The sequence below is a fragment of the Ovis canadensis genome, chromosome 5, assembly GCF_042477335.2.
Source record: "Ovis canadensis isolate MfBH-ARS-UI-01 breed Bighorn chromosome 5, ARS-UI_OviCan_v2, whole genome shotgun sequence".
Taxonomy (NCBI): Eukaryota; Metazoa; Chordata; class Mammalia; order Artiodactyla; family Bovidae; genus Ovis; species Ovis canadensis.
In genome coordinates, this window is record NC_091249.1 from 18,597,400 (window position 1) to 18,615,636 (window position 18,237).

The 18,237-nt window shown below is 55.7% G+C and overlaps 2 protein-coding genes across 2 annotated transcripts; both read left to right on the plus strand.

Annotated features, from left to right (window-relative positions):
- The first annotated feature begins 1,224 nt into the window (after positions 1-1,224).
- On the plus strand, positions 1,225-8,058 carry TM6SF2 (transmembrane 6 superfamily member 2). Its single transcript, XM_069588981.1, has 10 exons — positions 1,225-1,498; positions 3,220-3,323; positions 3,711-3,808; positions 3,878-3,981; positions 4,382-4,464; positions 5,080-5,204; positions 5,387-5,488; positions 5,783-5,875; positions 6,529-6,648; positions 7,559-8,058. Exons 1-10 carry the CDS (start codon positions 1,404-1,406, stop codon positions 7,763-7,765), a joined length of 1,131 nt encoding a protein of 376 aa, XP_069445082.1. The 5' UTR covers positions 1,225-1,403; the 3' UTR covers positions 7,766-8,058.
- A 3,176-nt stretch (positions 8,059-11,234) lies between these two features.
- HAPLN4 (hyaluronan and proteoglycan link protein 4) lies at positions 11,235-17,939 on the plus strand. The gene is made up of 5 exons (XM_069588982.1): positions 11,235-11,342; positions 12,325-12,442; positions 12,744-13,106; positions 14,676-15,008; positions 15,390-17,939. Exons 1-5 carry the CDS (start codon positions 11,340-11,342, stop codon positions 15,779-15,781), a joined length of 1,209 nt encoding a protein of 402 aa, XP_069445083.1. The 5' UTR covers positions 11,235-11,339; the 3' UTR covers positions 15,782-17,939.
- Positions 17,940-18,237: the final 298 nt, after the last annotated feature.

Genomic DNA, 18,237 nt, shown 5'->3' on the forward strand with positions numbered 1-18,237 from the left:
TAGGGAATTGAAACCACTGGAGCTGAGAAAGATCAAGAAAGGAGGCTGGAGATTCAGGTCAGCGCAGAGGAACCTGAACTTCACATCAAGGGAAACAGGCCCCTGAGGAAGGAAGGTTTTGAGTCAGTGGCCAAAGATCATCTTGTCACCCAGGCTCAGAGAGGGGATCCAGCTGGCCCATGGAGATGGGGCCCTAGATGGGCCAGGAGCAGGGAGTGGGGGATGTGAGGGTTAGAATTTTACCCCAGGGAATTCCCTGGTGGTCCAGTGGTTAAGATACGCACTTTCACAGCTGTGCCCCAAGTTCAATCGCTGGTCAGGTAACTAAAGTCCCAAAGCCCTAATGGTGCAGCTCCCCCCTCCCCACCCCCCCAAAAGGACTCTAGGTTTCCTTGGTTGTCAGACAAGAATCAAGTGGGCACTGCTTACCCACTGCTTACCCTGCTTCCTACGGCCACAAGCACCACATGGGCAAGAATCTGAGGCTAGTTGGAGGGGTTGATAGACAGCTGCTTCCTAATTTTCCCTCCATCCTGGTCCAGTGACCAGGGAGGGGTGGCTTGCATTTGCCCCATGATGGAGCCCAGCCTACTCCCGGCTGTCCAGAACCCTCCAAGCCCACCCCACGTTGCTCTATGAACCTCCAACCCCGCCTCAGCCCTAGTCTCCCTTCTGCTGCTCAGCCCAAAGCTTGAGCTATTCTTCCTGCCAGGAATACCATCATCAAACTCCTCACCATCCTTAGCCGCACCTTCGGACCCGCCCACATTAGCAGGTGTTCAGTATAGAAGGAAGAAACAGAGAATCACGGAGCCCTTCAAGCTGTCACCAACCCTGGGCCCTGGCAGTCTGTCTTGAGATGCCCTCCCCCGCCCCCTCCCCCAGGGGCCCAGTCAAAACGTCACACCTAGACACGTGTTTAAATTTGTTTGAGGCCATCGCATGAAAACTCAAATCCCAGGGCACTAAAGGGAACTTTGCACCCAGGCGGGTAAGTTTCTCTTGTCCGTGCGCAGAAACGCGAAATCAGTACCCACTGGATCCTAGTGAAGTTGCTGGCTGAGGACCTCCAGGACGCAGAAATGGAAGCATCCTGAGGAATTGTGTTCTAATTAGCATTAGTAGAAAGCGAAACCGGCTGGGCGGCAGGCTTTGCCCTTAGGGACCTCCCCGAGTCAGTCCGGCGAGGCTATCAATGGAGGGGAGGGGCCGCTGGGAGAGGGAGGGGCCTCGGAGGCTCCCCGGGAGCTCGCAGGGCAATCACAGCGGTGGGGGGGTTGGAGGTGTGGGGTGGAGGGGGCGACCTTTGCGCCAGGCGGGGCGAGTCTGGCTGGGTCCCTGGCACCTCGGCGCCCAGAGGCGCAGCCACGCAGGAACCGAGCCGGGGTCCCGGCGCCGCCGCTATGGACATCCCGCCCCTGGCGGGCAAGATCGCACTTCTGTCGCTGGGCGCCCTCCCGTTGTCCTTCGCGCTCAACTACGTCTCGGTGCTCTCCTAGTGCGTGCGGAAAGGGGCTGGCGAGGCGGCCTCTGGGGCGGCGGGGCCGGGTTGGGGTGTGAGGGTGCGAAGCGGGCGGCATGCGGATGCACGGGCTCCCCCGAGCCGAGCGGCCCCGCTCCGCTGGCCCGGGGGAGAAGGGGGCTGGGTCAGGAGACCCCTCGCTTCCAACCGGAAACACCCTTCCCGCCGGCTGGAGCAGTGTGGTGGAGCTGGGGGCGCTCCTGGGACTTTTGGGGCCTGCGGGGAGGGACTTTGAGAAACAGAATCCCTAACAAGGCAGGGTTTTGGAAGGTTTCTGGAGTTTTCCCAGGGATGTGCCCAGCACAGACTCCAAAGTCGCCAAGGGTCAAAGTATTGTCCCAGATAAGGCCCCAGTGACCCGGCTCTTGCCACACACAAGTTCTGCTGCGCTACCCCTACCAGACAGTTCCTCCATCGCCTGACACTTTCTTTCTCTTCAGGGGCTGGCTGGCCCACCCTGTACACAGCCTCAGTTTCCCCTACATGCCTCCACATCCCCTGTCCCTATCACCTAACCCCAGGCCTCAACCCTGCGGATCCAGCCACTGAATACCAGCCATCCACCAATCCCTCATACTCCTAAAGCCAACACAGACAATGGGGTAGAGGGAATCTTGACTGCAGAGTTGGCTCCTTGGGTACAAATTCCTGGTTCCACCCTCCTGGAACCCAGGTGAGCCAGGTTGCCCCCAGGAGCCTTGGTTTCTTCACTGTGTAATGAACATAATCCTAGACTCATTCCGTAGTCACAGTCAAGGATTATGAACTGTGTGCCAGAACGCTGTTGTGCTCAGCTAATTACTATAACTGTCATTGTTGGTTGGATGGGGCAAGAATGGGGATCCTAAGGGGTCGGGGGAAGGGCGGGATCTGGAGAGAGTGGGAGGGGAGAACATGTGACCTTGGATATGTCTCCCTCACCCTCTGGGCCTTCCTTGATTTGCCAAGTTTTAGGGGCTGCCCAGAGACCTGGCTTCTATTATCTCTGCAGGTAGTTGACGTGTCTTATCAGGTTGATAGAAGCAGATCAGGGCGGGGAGGGGTGGGGGTGATGGAAACATTTGGACTTTATCTGGGAGGAGTCAGGAGCTTCAGACAATGAGGTGTACAGAGCTAAGCTCTAGAGAGCCTTTGGTGGTTGTGAGCACTGGAACTGACCACAGAGGGTCTTGGAATTGTTGAATGAGTAAGCAAGCTGACACCAGTCAGCAAGTGACCAGATAAATCACATAGTCAGAAGGGGCTGACAGAAATTCCCTCTGTACCTGGAAGAGGAGCAATGTAAATGGGCCACGAAGGATGAATAGGACTTTGCCAAGTGGAAAGACTTTTGGAAGGAGTTAGGGGGTGGGGCACGAGGATGAGATGGTTGGATGGCATCACCGACTCAATGGACATGAGTCTGAGCAAGCTCGGAGTTGGTGACGGACAGGGAAGCCCGCTGTGCTGCAGTCCATGGGGTCACAAACAGTCAGACATGACTGAGCAACTGAACTGAGCTGTACTGAGGCGGTGGGTCAGAAACAGCTGGAGCAAGAGCCTGGTGCTGGGGAATGGGAGTTCAGGGAATGGCTTTCCTTGATGGACAGGAGCTTCAGCCTGGTCACCTGGAGCTTCCCGGTGTCTGCTCTGCCCCAGGGTGCAATAGGGTCTCAAAATGGGCCTGGCCTCCCTGACTTGGTTTTTCGTCTCCACAGCCCCCTGGGGGTGGTGTTGATGAGCACCCTGATCCTGGGTCTGCTCTCCTTGGCAATATACAGCTTGTCCCGAAGTGACGTCTATTATGACCCACTGTATGCTGGTGAGTTGGTGGGAGGGTCCTGGGGAAGAGACCTGTTTGGGCAGGGGCTTCCTGCATCAAACTGGCAGTCCTTGAAGGGCCTTCATCAGACTGGAGAACCTCAGAGAGACTGGAGACCCCCTGTTGACTGGGGAATCTCAGGGGGCCTCCCCCTTCTGACTTGGGGCTCCTGAGTGCCAGAACGGTGCCTTTCTCATCAACCTGTGGGCACCTTTAAGTCAAGGACTGTGCCTGCCTATGAGGAAGGATCGTGGGTCATGTGATTTGTGGGGTTGGGCCTGGGAGCAGTTTTGCAAACTGAGTCCCCGGCAAGAGCTCTCAGGCCCCGCCCACACCTAATCTCTACCCCGCCCCCGCACCGCCAATGCCCCGCCGGCTCTCCCGCAGTCTTCGCGGTCTTCGCCTTCACATCCGTGGTGGACCTCCTTATTGCTCTCCAGGAAGACGGCTACATGGCGGGTTTCATGGCGTTCTACACCAAGGAGGTATGTCGGGAGCGGTCTGGGATGCCCGCAGTCCTACTGCCTGTCTGAGCCCCACACCTGCCCCTGCAGGGTGAGCCGTACCTGCGCACGGCACACGGAGTTTTCATCTGCTACTGGGATGGCATCGTTCACTACCTCCTCTACCTGGCCATGACTGGTGCCATCCGTAAAAGGTGCGCGAGGCGGGCAGGGTAGCGCCTGGACCCTGGGAAGGAGGCGGAGTTCTTAGGTGGGAGGTCTCAGGCCAGGGTGAAGCCGGAAGTGTGTGTAGGGGAATCAGGATGTCCCTCTAGGGCTTAGACAGGGGTGGCTAGGAGAAGGATTCAGGGAACATCACAGGCGTCTGTGGTGGTCAGTTCTCTTCCGTTGTGTCACCCCATACCTGGGCAGCCACTGCTATCCTTGGACATAGGGTCTGACTGTTCATTCCCTCATTCAACTCCCTGTTGTCCCTTCTGTCTTGGGTGAAACTGAAGGGGTCCAGACCTGGGGAGCCCAGACTGGTCTCTGGACCCTGACCCTCTGAGACTGGGGGACAGGTATCTACCGGTTACTCCTCCATCTCCCACCCAGGAAGAGTTACCGGAACCTTGGACTCTACTGGCTGGGATCCTTCATCATGAGCATCCTAGTGTTCCTCCCAGGAAACATCCTTGGTAAGGACTTGGCTCTGCGGAATCCTGTCTCCCTGGGCTGGGTCACTGCCCCGCATCTAGAAGTCAGGCCCCACGGGGTCCTCCATACATTTTCCAGTGTCTGCAGAGGGCAGCCCCCCACCCCCGCCAACTGCATGCCTCTCCATTCAAGTCGGCAGACTTTCCCCACATCTCTCCCATTTTCCTCTTGGAGGAATGGAAGCACATTCCACTTCTTCCCCAGCTAGTGGTCCCTGACTGCTCTTGACATGAGAAGGGAATCTGAAAGTGGATCCAGAGGGCAGACTGACAGCTTTGTAGGTAGGTCTTGGGAGACAGAGCAGAGAAGGCAGCCAGGGATGTGGGGATGGCTGTGAAAGAGGAATATCCAGGGTGTTTCCAGGGTGAAGTAAAGTGTAGGACCCGTGTCCCAAAGGGAAATTGAGGAAGGCCAGGCTGAGGAGCCTGGTCATCATCTTACAAGCGCTGGGGAGTCAGAGGTGTTAGGGCTGAGCTCGGATGGCATTTGTGACTCAACAGCTTCCAGCCAGGGGCTCTGACGTGGCCCTGCCAAAGGGTCCAGCCAGGCCTGGGAGATCCTCGCTTTGTGACACCCTGTCTCTCCTACCATGGCAGGCAAATACAGCTCAGAGATCAGGCCTACATTTTTCCTCACCATTCCTTTCTTGCTGGTCCCATGCTGGGCTGGCTTGAGGGTCTTCAACCAGACCCAGGTGCCAACCTGCTGCACTCCCAACATGGTGAGTCCCTTGCCCCCAGGTCAGCCTTGTCCCAAATGCCTGAATGTTCCCCATTTGGGTTGCTTCTTGCCAAAGACATTATCTCCTTGGAAAGATCTCCTTGGTGACTAGGGAAGAAGGGATGAGCCTTCACTGAGTGCCTGTTGGATACCAGACTTCTCATGCTATTTCTCATGGGGCAGGTGGAGGAGGACCAAAGAAAGGGCCTTCTGCGGCGCCCAGTTGACCTGGTCCTCATCATCTACCTCATCTTTGCTGCATTCTTCACCCTCTTTCGGGGCCTGGTAAGTCTGCACTGGCCAGCCTACTTGCCTGCAGTCCCCTCCCCTCCCTTCTTTAACTTCTTTCTCCAGTGCAGAAAAAGGCCACTCGAAGTTTACTGAGTCTAATCTGAGTGTTCCATCACAACGTCCCATTCCCTGTAGCCTTCTCCCCAGCTCAAGTATCTGTGGATTCTCAGAGGAGAAAACCAAGGCTGGGGCAGGCCAGAGCAGGGGGTGTGGGCCCCTCCCAGGAGAGTGGGGGAATATCCCTATGGAAGGGATGTTTGAGGCTGTTGGTTTGTCTGCGGGCCCTAGGTGGTACTGGACTGCCCCATGGATGCCTGCTTTGTCTACATCTATCAGTATGAACCATACCTGAGAGACCCCGTGACTTATCCAAAGGTGCAGGTGAGAGGGCAGGTGGGAGGAGGGGGCCACAGCCCTGCTGTGGTTAGGGATCTGCTGGGCCCCTTTGATGAAGGTGCCAAAACAACACAAGTCAAACTGGCTGAAGCTCAAATGGAATTTATTGTCCTACCAAAAACGTACAGATGGGGTCTTCAGGTACGGCTGGATCCAGGAGCTCAAAGCTACTCTATCTCCGGGCTCTGCTTTCTTTGCATGTGCTCCACTCCCAGGTGGTGACTTTGTGGTATGGCAGAGACAGCCTTGGGTGTCTCCAGGCTTCCATTCTCCCTATTTAGCCCCCTCAGAGGAGACTGAGCCCTGAAGTTCTCAGTGCTTAAGTGTAAGTCTTGAGTAGGCTCTGATTGGCCGAGTTTAAGTCACATGCTCATAGCTGATTATTATGGCCAGGGGGCTGGGACGTTCTGATTGATCAGGCCAGGGTCACATGCTACATATAGAGGGAGGTGGGTGGGCTCAGTGCATGAGAAACCCGAGGGAAAGAAAGGAGTCATTTCCACAAGGGTGGGATATACAGTGAACCCCTATCTTGACAGAGTCTGAGGCTGGCCAGATCCTCCTGGGGGCCACCACCTGAGGGGCATCAGGAGACCTAACTGAGCAGCTACTCATTCCATCAGTTGTGTGCCCCCCAGATGCTGGTGAATATGTTTTATGTGCTGCCTTTCTATGGCCTGGCCATCTATGCCCTCATCTTTCCTGGATGCTCCTGGCTGCCTGACTGGGCCTTGGTATTTGCTGGAGCCATTGGCCAGGTGAGGTGGGGTGGGTTGGGGTGTGTTGGGCCGGTGCTTAGGAAAGAAAGTCTCTGGGCTGCTCATCAATTGCCTTTGTGCTCACCTCGGGTGATGCCAGGCCCTTGACAGCCTCCCAGGATTTCCTAGTGTTGGAAAGAAAAATGGGCCAGACACAGATGCCCCATCCCATGAGGTCAGAACTGAACAGAGTGGGTACAGAGGCTGAGAGGGATTCCAGAGGGGCAGAGTTCTTAAAAGAGGGGGCATGGGTTTCGATGTATGGGTATGAATTCTTTAGGCAGGGAAAAGCATTCCAGGAATGGGAACAGCACAAAGAAATGCACGCCATAATGTGAGTAAAGGCAGCGGCGAGATAAATTGACAGCAAGATGCTAAGGGCTTTGAAATCTGGGCTTGGGAGCTTGTGCTGAGAACAATGGGGAGCCATAGAAGGTGTTTGAGCAGTGGCGGGTTCGGAGCTGGGGGCATGTTTCTGGTTTCTGATGGGAAGTGATAAAGGCTGGACCCTGGCCAGGGCAATGGGATCAGGAGGACCTTGATTAGATGTATTATTATTTTATCTATTACAGGTAGAATTGAGAGGTTGCGTCAAGGCTGCCTAGGGTGGGGAAGACCAGGAGGAGGGGCTAGACTCAGGTCAGAGAGATGGGGTGAAGGGTCCAGCAGACAGAGCTTAGATGGTTCTGGCTAGGCAGCTGGGCAGAGGCTGCCCAGATAAATGGATAAGAATAGACAGGACATGTGGGGCACAGGGATGTTTAGAGACAGAGGGATTGAAGAGACAGGTAGGTCAGCAGGACCAGAGAGATAGGGATGAAGAACTTTTGGGTTCCCCATGGTGGGATGCTGGCGATGCTGGAACTTGTCCTCTGGTCTGTGACATCCACCCTCCCTTTCTGGCCGCCAGGCACAGTTCTCGCACATGGGGGCCTCCATGCATCTGCGCACGCCCTTCACCTACCGTGTGCCTGAGGATGCCTGGGCCAGCTTCTTCGTGTGTAACCTGCTGTATGCGCTGGGCCCCCACTTGCTGGCCTTCCGCTGCCTGTGGCGCCCTGCCTTCTTCCTACGCCCACCTCCTGGGCCCCCAGCCCACCATGAGAAGCAGCACTGAGGGGGCTGTGGGACCCCCCAAGACTCAGTTTACATGCCCAGCCAGCCCTGTCCTTGGAAGGGTGGGTTGGGCTCTTGTAGAGACAGGAGGTGTGTTTCTGGGTGCCTTCAGTTCTGGCTATGGTGATTTCAGGCCAGTGGGTGGGATGGGGGTGCCCAAGGTCCAGGTGTTCCAGCAGCGAGGGCCACAGGCATGCTCAGCTGTCACCTCACCCAAACTCCACATGGGCACCTTCCCTATCCATTATTCCCCGCAATGGATCCTTTTAGTAAAAGTCCTTCTGATGCATAAAATGTTGCTCTGAATGTTTCATGGGGCAAGGGACTCTCTTCTCAGAACCCACCAGGGCCCACTCATCACTGCCAGCCTAACTCACAGGAGCTAAGGTGCTGGACAAGAGAAGTTGGCCTCTGGTTGGTAGGCACAGCCCCATCTTCCAGATGGGGAACAACAAGGCTCCTAGAGGACTGGAGACTCATCTGAGGTCACAATCAGGAGAGAAGAGTCCAAACTCTAAGCTCCACCAAGAAATTATAATAACTGACAGTGTGACACAGTTATTAATCACCTACTGTATACCAGGCCAATGACCAACCTCACACTACATGCTGGATCTCACCTCATATTCCAGATGGGAAAACTGAGTCTGCAAGAGGTGAAGAGCCTGGTCCAAGGTCATGCCTCCTTAATGCAGCTGTGTTAGGCATAGAGTCCTGGCTCAGTCAACCACAGAGCCCCGTGTCTGCTGTCTGACTGGCTCATATTTGGGAGAAACTGAAATTGGGGGGGCAGCCAAGAAGTTGGGGGAAGGGCTCCTTGTCCTCTGGCTTTAAATTTTTTTTAATATTTATTTTTATTTATTTGACTGCCACAGTTCTTAGTTGTGGCATGCAGGATCTTTAGTTACAGCGCAGGAACTCTTAGATGTGGCATGTGGGATCTAGTTCCCTGACCAGGGATCAAATCCAGGCCTCCTGCATTGGGAACATACAGTCTTAGCCACTGAACCACCAGGGAAGTCCTCTCTCCTGATTTGATTTTTGAACTTAAGTGAAGTTGCAGGTTCAGGGATAACTCCTGCCCAGAGCACTGTGGGTTAGGGGACTGATCTCCCTACCCCTACCAGTACTTACTGGGCATCTATAGTATGACTAGAGATCTCTTCATGAAAATAAGAGATACCAAGGGAACATTTCCTGCAAAGATGGGCACAAGAAAGGACAGAAATGGTATGGACCTAACAGAAGCAGAAGCTATTAAGAAGAGGTGGCAAGAATACACAGAAGAACTGTACAAAAAAGACCTTCATGACTGAGATAATCATGATGGTGTGATCACTCGCCTAGAGCCAGACATCCTGGAATGCGAAGGCAAATGGGCTTTAGTAAGCATCACTACAAACAAAGCTAGTGGAGGTAATGGCATTCCAGTTGAGCTATTTCAAATCATGGAAGATGATGCTGTGAAAGTGCTGCACTCAATATGCCAGCAAATTTGGAAAACTCAGCAGTAGCCACAGGATTGGAAAAGGTCAGTTTTCATTCCAATCCCAAAGAAAGGCAATGCCAAAGAATGCGCAAACTACCACACAATTGCACTCATCTCACAAGCTAGCAAAGTAATGCTCAAAATCCTCCAAGCCAGGCTTCAACAGTATGTGAATGGTGAACTTCCAGATATGCAAGCTGAATTTAGAAAAGGCAGAGGAACCAGAGATCAAAGTGCCATCCGTTAGATCATCAAAAAAGCAAGAGAGTTCCAGAAAAGCATCTACTTCTGCTTTATTGACTATGCCAAAGCCTTTGACTGTGTGGATCACAACAAACTGTGGAAAATTCTTCAAGAGATGGGAATACCAGACCACCTGACCTGCCTCCTGAGAAATCTGTATGAAGGTCAAGAAGCAACAGTTAGAACTGGACATGGAACAACAGACTGGTTCCAAATCGGGAAAGAAGTACATCAAGGCTGTAGATTGTCACCCTGCTTATTTAACTTATATGCAGAGCACATCATGAGAAACGCTGGGCTGGATGAAGCACAAGCTGGACTCAAGATTCCTGGGAGAAATATCAATAACCTCAGATATGCAGATGACACCGTTCTTATGGCAGAAAGTGAACAGGAACTAAGAGCCTTTTGATGAAAGTGAAAGAGGAGAGTGAAAAGTTGGCTTAAAACTCAACATTCAGAAAACATAGATCATGGCCTCCGGTCCCATCACTTCATGGCAAATGATAGGGAAACAATGGAAAGAGTGAGAGACTTTATTTTCTTGGGCTCCAAGATCACTGCAGATGGTGACTGCCGCCGTGAAGTTAAAAGACACTTGCTCCTTGCAAGAAAAGCTATGACCAATCTAGACAGCATATTAAAAAGCAGAGACATTAGTTTGCCAACAAAGGTCCATCTAGTCAAAGCTATGGTTTTTCCAGTAGTCATGTATGGATGTGAGAGTTGAACTATAAGGAAAGCTGAGCACCAAAGAAGTGATGCTTTTGAACTGTGGTGTTGGAGAAGACTCTTGAGAGTCCCTTGGACTGCAAGGAGATGAAACCAGTCAATCCTAAAGGAAATCAGTCCTGACTATTCATTGGAAGCTGAAGCTCTAATACTTTGGCTACCTGGTACGAAGAGCTCATTGCAGAAGAGCCTGATGCTGGGAAAGATAGAAGGCAGGAAGAGAAGGGGACAGTAGAGGATGAGATGGTTGGATGGCATCACTGACTCGATGGACATGAGTTTGAGTAAGCTCCAGGAGTTGGTGATGGACAGGGAAGCCTGGCATGCTGCAGTCCATGGGGTCGCAAAGAGTTGGGCATGACCGAGTGACTGAACTGATAGTATGTCTAGCCACTAGATCATCACCAAAGACCCAGAACTCCATATCTTAGATGTGGAGACTGAGGCATCGAGTGAGGGGAGGAGCCAGACTTGAGCCGTTGCTGCAGGTCCCCTCGCAGGTTGTGTGACTGTTGTGAGGTCCCCATCCCAGAGTGAGCATCTTTGGCTGCTGAAGCCCTGGACCCTTTGATGGCTGCCCACTCTAGTATTCTTGCCTGGAGAATCCATGGACAGAATCCCATGGACAGATGGCGGGCTATAGTCCATGGGGTCATACAGAGTCGGATACGACTGGAGCGACTTAGCACACACACAGTGACAGATGGGGAAACTGAGACCTGCAAGCCCTCTCCCAGGTTACTCAGCCCTTCTGCCCACATGGGGCATCATGAGACCACTCCCCCTCCATTTAAAAGATAGTTGAACTGAGACCCAGAAACTTTCCTCTTCTGACCCAGGTCAGTCCCAGGCTGGGACCTGGCTTGGTACCCACTGTTCAGGGCACCCTTCTTCCATCTGTGCCCATCGCCACCTCTCCCCAGAGCAGGTGCTACCATGTCCCCTTTAACGCCCCCCCCACCCGACCGCCTGCCTCCTTCCCTCCCTGCTCCCCTTGCAGGCAGACGCCAGGATTGCGCTGTCTGCTGGGATCTGTCCAGTCTTTCCCGGGTGTGCAGGGGAACGCAGTCCCAGCGCCTGGGGGCCGTTGGGCGAGGGCCGCACCGGCAGGATGGTGAGTGGGACCGTGGGTTCGGCAGGTCCTTCTCTGGGATTCTGTGTCTCTGAATCTACACGTTTCAGTGTTCCCCTCCTTAGCCCTTCTCCCCCTCTCGCCTCCCCCACCTCTATCTCTCACCTTCTTGTATCTCTTTCTCTCCCACTCTTCCCATCTCCGCCTCTCCTTTTCTTGTTCTTCTAGGTCTCTCCCTACTTTTCTCTTTCCTTCTCCCCGGCCACCGCGGTCCCTTTCCTCTCCGTCTCTCTCAGTGTCTCTCCCTGCACCCGTGTCTCCCTCTTCCCTCTTTCCCTCTTGCTCTCTCTCTTTTCTCTCAGTATTCTCTGTCTCTGTCCCTCTCCGTCTTTCCTTGCCCTGTTGTGTCTCGCTCCGGCACTCTCTCTTCTCTCTCTCCCCCTTTGTGACTCTGCTTCTCCATCTTTCCCCCCTCTCCCCTGTCTCTGCCCTTCTGTCCCCACCTCTCCGTGCTTTTCTCTGTGTCTCAGTCTCTTCTGTTCTCGCCTTCTTTCTGTGTCTCTTGCTGTCTCCGCTTCTACCACCCCCTCGCCCCCCACCCCCATCTGCACGGGTTTGCTGCAGTCTCCTGGCGTACAGATAACCTTGCCGCTGCCGCTGCTCCAGCTCCTCTGCCCCTCCTCCCTCCTCCCCAATCTCTGGCCTGGGCCGGAGAGAGAGAGAGAGAAGGGGGCGGGGCTCAGGGTCTCCGGTGTTGGGGTTCGCGGGGGCAGGCGGGTTGCCCACGCAGAACTAAGGGAGAGTGAGTCCAGGGGCGTGAGCTTTGCGCAAAGGCAAGGGTCGTGAGGTCCCAGGAGAGTGGGGTGGGGGGAGAGTCCGCTAGCCTTCTCCTTGGGACCCTGGCTGGTTGGGGACCTGGGCATGTAAGAAGTCCTCGCTGCGAGAAAGGAAGGCCAGGGGGCAGGGGGCTAGTCTTCTGAAAGGGCAGAGTCAGGAGGCTGGACTGAGCGCTGGGTGTCCCCAGGTGTGTGCTCGGGCGGCCCTCGGTCCCGGCGCGCTTTGGGCAGCTGCGTGGGGAGTCCTGCTGCTCACCGCCGCGGCGGAGGCGCAGCGCGGCCGGAAGAAGGTCGTGCACGTGCTGGGTGAGTCAGGGACGTAGAAGCGGATCTTGCCCCGCACAGGCCGTGGGCAAATAGGATCGCCCTTGTGCTCGGAGAGGGAAAGAGGGAGGGTGCTGGGCGGTCCTGATAGCCACAGTCCCCACCCAGCTCCTCCCGCTCTGAGTCCCCGCCCCCTCCCTAATTTCCTCCTGGAGCCCCTTTACCTTTCTGATTTCCTGACTCTCACCCAACTTTTCTTCCTACACCCCCTTCCCTGGGCCCCGCTCCCCAGGTGCTCCTGCCCCGCCCCTAGGGCTTCTTAACCCTCTTTGGTCGTCCACAGAGGGGGAATCGGGCTCAGTGGTGGTGCAGACAGCGCCGGGACAGGTGGTCAGCCACCGGGGTGGCACCATCGTCTTGCCCTGCCGCTACCACTACGAGGCAGCCACCCACGGCCACGACGGCGTCCGCCTCAAGTGGACCAAGGTGGTGGACCCCCTGGCCTTTGCCGATGTCTTCGTGGCGTTGGGCCCCCAGCACCGAGCGTTTGGCAGCTACCGCGGGCGGGCTGAGCTGCAGGGCGATGGGCCCGGGGATGCCTCCCTGGTTCTCCGAAACGTCACGCTACAGGACTACGGGCGCTATGAGTGCGAGGTCACTAACGAGCTGGAGGATGACACGGGCATGGTCAAGCTGGACCTGGAAGGTGACCAGACTGTGGGCAGGACGAATCGCGTTTCTAAGGGAGGAGAGAGGATATTGCAAGGACAAAAACCAAGTCAAGTTGGCCTGAAGGGATTTAGCAGCTCAGTGGGGTAGGATAATGGTTCTGATTTGGGGTGATTTTGCTCCTCAGGGATATCAGCAACGTCTAGAAGCAGGTTATGGTGGTGTATAGCGGGGAGAGGCCAGGAATGCTGTGAAACATCCCACAAAGCATAGGCAATTCGCCCAAGCAAAGAATCATCCAATCCAAAACGTCAATAGCGAAGATGTTGGGAAACCCTGCAGAAGAATTCAGGCACAGGGAGCTCTAGGCACTCAGACCATTTCAGGAATCCTTCCCTCAGCTCTGCTTCCCTGGGTGGGCTTTCCTTGGACAAGTTTCCCGCGTTGGAAACAAAAAGTAGTGCCAGGCTTCCACCCTCCCAGCTTGGCAATCAATTTCCTTTAAGTTTTACCTAGAGTCCCAGAGTTGTCCCTCATTGGCCCAGCTTGAGTCATGTGCCTATCCACGAGCCAATCACTGTGCCTGGGAGATGGGTTGCTCTGATTGGCTGACCGTGGAGCTGAGAGGTGGCGTTTCTATTCGAAGAATTCCCTTCCATTTAGTTGCTTTCCTCACTCCACCTTAGAACACTCTAGGAGAGATTTCTTAGCCCTCACTTGCTGAACTTCCCAACAAGAGAGAATAACAACAATAACAAAAGCAGCTCTCCTTTATTGGGTGTTTTCTATGTGCCAGGAACTTGGTTGAAGAGCTCTCTGGAGTCTCTCATGTAATTTTCCCAAAACGCCTGAGTAAGACGCTATTAACTAGCAGATGGGCAACTGGCTCAGAGAGGTTAGAGTCTTGACCAGGACACGTGCCAGTGAGTGGCAGAGCCAAGACTCAAACTCCAGTCTCAGGCTTCAGCTCTTCTCTCTGGTTCCTGTTTGATCCTTCCTGCAACTGCTGAGAGATGCCTCTGCACCCACAAAGTCCTCCCCCTAAACACAGACACACAGAATGCTAGTGAGCTGAGTTGACTGTGATTCTGATGAGGGAGGAGTTCACGAACAGAAGGTAGATGGGAAACCAATGGGAAATGTCCTAGGTAATCCTGGAGACCAAAGAGCTCTTTGTCTAGGATCAAATATTCATGGGCTCCTAGCGTGGGGGAGTCAGCTCGGTGGGCTCAGAATTTGACCAGAAGGCAGGTCCCAATGCTGGAAGAATGTCAGAAGCACATAGAACTAAAGGAAGCAGGGATGTGGGAGCTGGGTTTTTAAGGATGAATAGGAGTTCTACAAGTGGAAAGATGAAAGAACACAAACAAAGGTCTCCAGGGGTGGAAAGGAGGTGGACACGATTAAGTGTGTCAAAGAGGAGAGTCAAGTGAATCCCAAGTTTAAGGCAAAGGAAGTATGAGGGATATGAGCTGGGGAAAGGCTGGTCAGGTCTGAAGCCAGAGTGAGGGATGGACTGAAAGGTGACACCCCTGATGTCAGGTAGGTGGATGCGAGTTGGGGGGTGGGGGGGACGCTCCGAGCTGACCCTTGTGTACCCTCTCAGGTGTAGTCTTCCCTTACCACCCTCGTGGAGGCCGCTACAAGCTAACCTTCGCCGAGGCTCAACGCGCGTGCTCTGAGCAGGACGGCATCTTGGCGTCGGCTGAGCAGCTGCACGCGGCCTGGCGCGACGGTCTGGACTGGTGCAACGCGGGCTGGCTGCGCGACGGCTCGGTGCAGTACCCGGTGAGCCAGCCCCGGGAGCCCTGCGGCGGCCTGGGCGGGGCCGGGAGCGCCGGGGCTGGCGGCGGAGCCTCAGGAGGTGTGCGCAACTACGGCTACCGCCACAACGCAGAAGAACGTTACGACGCCTTCTGCTTCACATCCAACCTCCCGGGTGCGTAGGCCCCACCCCTGGGAGGAAGGTCCTGCCCACCGCTGGCCCGGGCCCCGCCCCACCCATGAGACCCTCCCATCCCCAGGCCCGTCTCGAGATTCTTTCCCACTGTGCCCAGTGTTCTCTCCTCGCCTTTCCTCTCCACACCTATCCTCAGGTGTCCGGACCCGGAGGTCCCTAGTATAGCCAAGGCGCGGCAATCAAACAAAGCCTGACACCAGCACTGCTCTAGCCGAGGCCGTGGTCCCGGGCTGCAGGGGAGCGGGTGAAGTTTCTGAATCCTGAGGCTGTTTCCTGGGCGGCAGGCGAGAGGGAGTCCTGAAATCCGAGGAGGCCCAGCCCCAAGAGCAGCCCTAATCACTCCTACCCAACCCTCTGCAGGGCGCGTGTTCTTCCTGAAGCCACTGCGGCCGGTGCCTTTCTCCGGAGCGGCGCGCGCCTGCGCAGCGCGCGGCGCCGCCGTAGCCAAGGTGGGGCAGCTCTTCGCCGCGTGGAAGCTGCAGCTGCTGGACCGCTGCACCGCAGGCTGGCTGGCGGACGGGAGCGCACGCTACCCCATCGTGAATCCGCGCGCGCGCTGCGGCGGCCGCCGGCCGGGTGTACGCAGCCTCGGCTTTCCCGACGCCTCGCGCCGCCTCTTCGGCGTCTACTGCTACCGAGCGCCTGGCGCGCCGGACCCCGCCCCTGGAGGCTGGGGCTGGGGCTGGGCTGGAGGCGGCGGGTGGGCCGGAGGCGCGCGAGACCCCGCCGCGTGGACCCCGCTGCGCGTCTAGGCCTGGGCCGTGGGCCGCGGGGGCGCTTGGCGGCTGGCCGAGTGCCCTGCGGCGTGGACTGACCGCACACCTGGAGACTGGCCACGCTCTTTGCGGTGCCCTGCAAGGTGACCAGACCTCCAGCGGTCCTTAACCCCTGGCCACGCCCTCTGAGGCCCCCAGAGTCTGGCCAGTTCTCAGAGCCAAGTCCCTTGGAGTCCCCTGGAGATCGACCGAGCCCCACCTTTTCTAAACGGTGGATTGGGCCTCCTCTCCCAACTTTCCCTGGGAGATGAGGCACACCCTCTGCGAATCCCTGGAGCCCAACAGACTCTGAGGTCTCCTGAACACTGGACACGTCTCCGGAAACCTTCCCAAACTTACCCCATGGTCGCCTGGAGGCTGGACCCCCGGGATTATCTGGAGACTGGCCACACGTCCTATGCATCTGCCCGGAGACGGTAGACTGGTCCCTAAGGCCACCTGGACCCTGAGCCCTCCTACCCACCATCTATAGAGAAACCAGAAGCCTCTGAGTTCGTCAGCTGGCCACACGCCCATGGTCACATGGACACTGTGGGCACCTGTCCTCTTCCCTAGCGTAACCTGGAGGTTGGTTACTCCCATTCTCTCCCTTTCTCCCACGAGTCCCCCCGAGTTTCCAGAATAACAGGTCATGTCTCCAGGTCACTGTGGAGAACAGTCCCACCCCTTCAGTTTCAGGGGACACCACCCGTGTCTGTCACTGTTAATACTGTTAATGCACGCCCCAGCTGGCTCGCGTGGCGGGCGCCTGCGGCGCATCCCTCAGATCCTCTCTGAGGGAACAAGCCTGCCTTTACCTGATGGCCCCCCCCTGGCTGTCACCTCAGAGACCATCTCCCGGGCCCAGGGACCCGTAAAATCCATGTCATGTGCTATGGAGACAAATTGCCCCACTTCCCATTGTTACCAAGGCGACCAGCCCAGCTTCCACTGTCACCTAGAGTCACACAGCCCTTCCTTCACCAGTCACACCCATGGAGTTAGTGCCTCCCTCCTCCAGCTGTAACCATGGATACCACACGTTTCCCATCGTACCCGCCTTTACCCCAGGGACCTACAGCTTCACTCCCACTGCCCTCACCCTGACCAACAGCCAAGGAGACCACCCTCTCCTCTAACTGTCCTGAGAGTGACCCAACGCTCGGTTCTCCAGCTCTCACCATGGAAACAGGCTGCTCCCTTCCGCGGGCGCCCCAGCTCCCTGCTCCTCTCCAAGCTCCGCCCCCAAGCGGCTTGGACCCAGCAGCTGTTGCCATGGAGACTAAACTCCGGTATCTGAAATAACAGAACACCTGTCCCCTTAGGCTTTCTCTTGTAGGTAGGGCCCGCCCCTCCACATTGTCACCATAGAGGCTGCCAGCGTCATCTCCATGACAACTGACTTCCCAGTCCTCAGGAACTTCTTACCATGGGCCGAACTTGCTCCATAGGGCTTAACGGCTGCCCCTTCACCGGATGGGCCCAGCTCCAGGCGAACTTCTGGAGCTGCTGGATACCCTTCGTTTGCACGCTAACTCCATCCCAGACAACCGCTGTGTACGAGAAAACCTTGCAACACCCAGATGAGCAATGAGACCCTGGTGTGCCCCAACCCTTTGTGCTATGCAAGTGTGAGGCTCCTCTTTTCCTCTCTGAGACCACATCCCCATTCTCCCTGAGGTTCTCTCTCCTTTTCTACCCTCCCTACCCCCACATTTCCCTTCTTAGAAATCCGAGAGAGGTGGAATTGTCTGTAAACCTCAAGATCCACTCTGAACTCCAGGTTCTAAGGGGCGATTTGTGTTAACAAGTCAGGACCCAGTCAAACTCCCCAGTGTTAACAGCTGGCTCAGGGAGACTGTCCATGAACAAGGCCACCCCAGCTGTTGGAGACCCCAGTTTCTAAGTCTTGCCTGGAGTAGCGCTGGGGTCCTTCCTGGAGCCCTCCTATTGTCACATCCGTCTCCAGGAAACTCATCTGTGGGTTTGGAGACCAGGTGTGCCTGAGTTTGAATTCTGCCTCTGTGACCAAGTGATGATACCCCTGACCTTGTTTCCTCCTCTGTACCAGGGCTGCTCTTAAGGTCCCAGTGAGTGCAAAGTGTTACAGTGGGGGCTCAATAAATTTTTTCTTTTTTTTTGATGAGTGAGAAAATGAGGCAGTTGGTGGGTAGTTCCTTCAAAAATGCACATTGGTAGACAAAATGTTTTTCAGCTGGGGCAGCAGGGGGGCTCGGTGATGATTTGGTTGGGAAACTTCTCTCATTCCTCAGGACCATTCATTCCCTCTCCCCAACCTCTCTATCCTCTCCCTTCCCCCATCATGTTCCTCTCTCCCTTGAGCCACCTCCCATGGGTCTGGCCCTTCTCAGCCCTGTCCTAACTGGGTCACTAACCAACCCAACGTTCCTCTCAGTCCCTTGGAAACAAAGTGTGTGAAACTGGATGTTGAC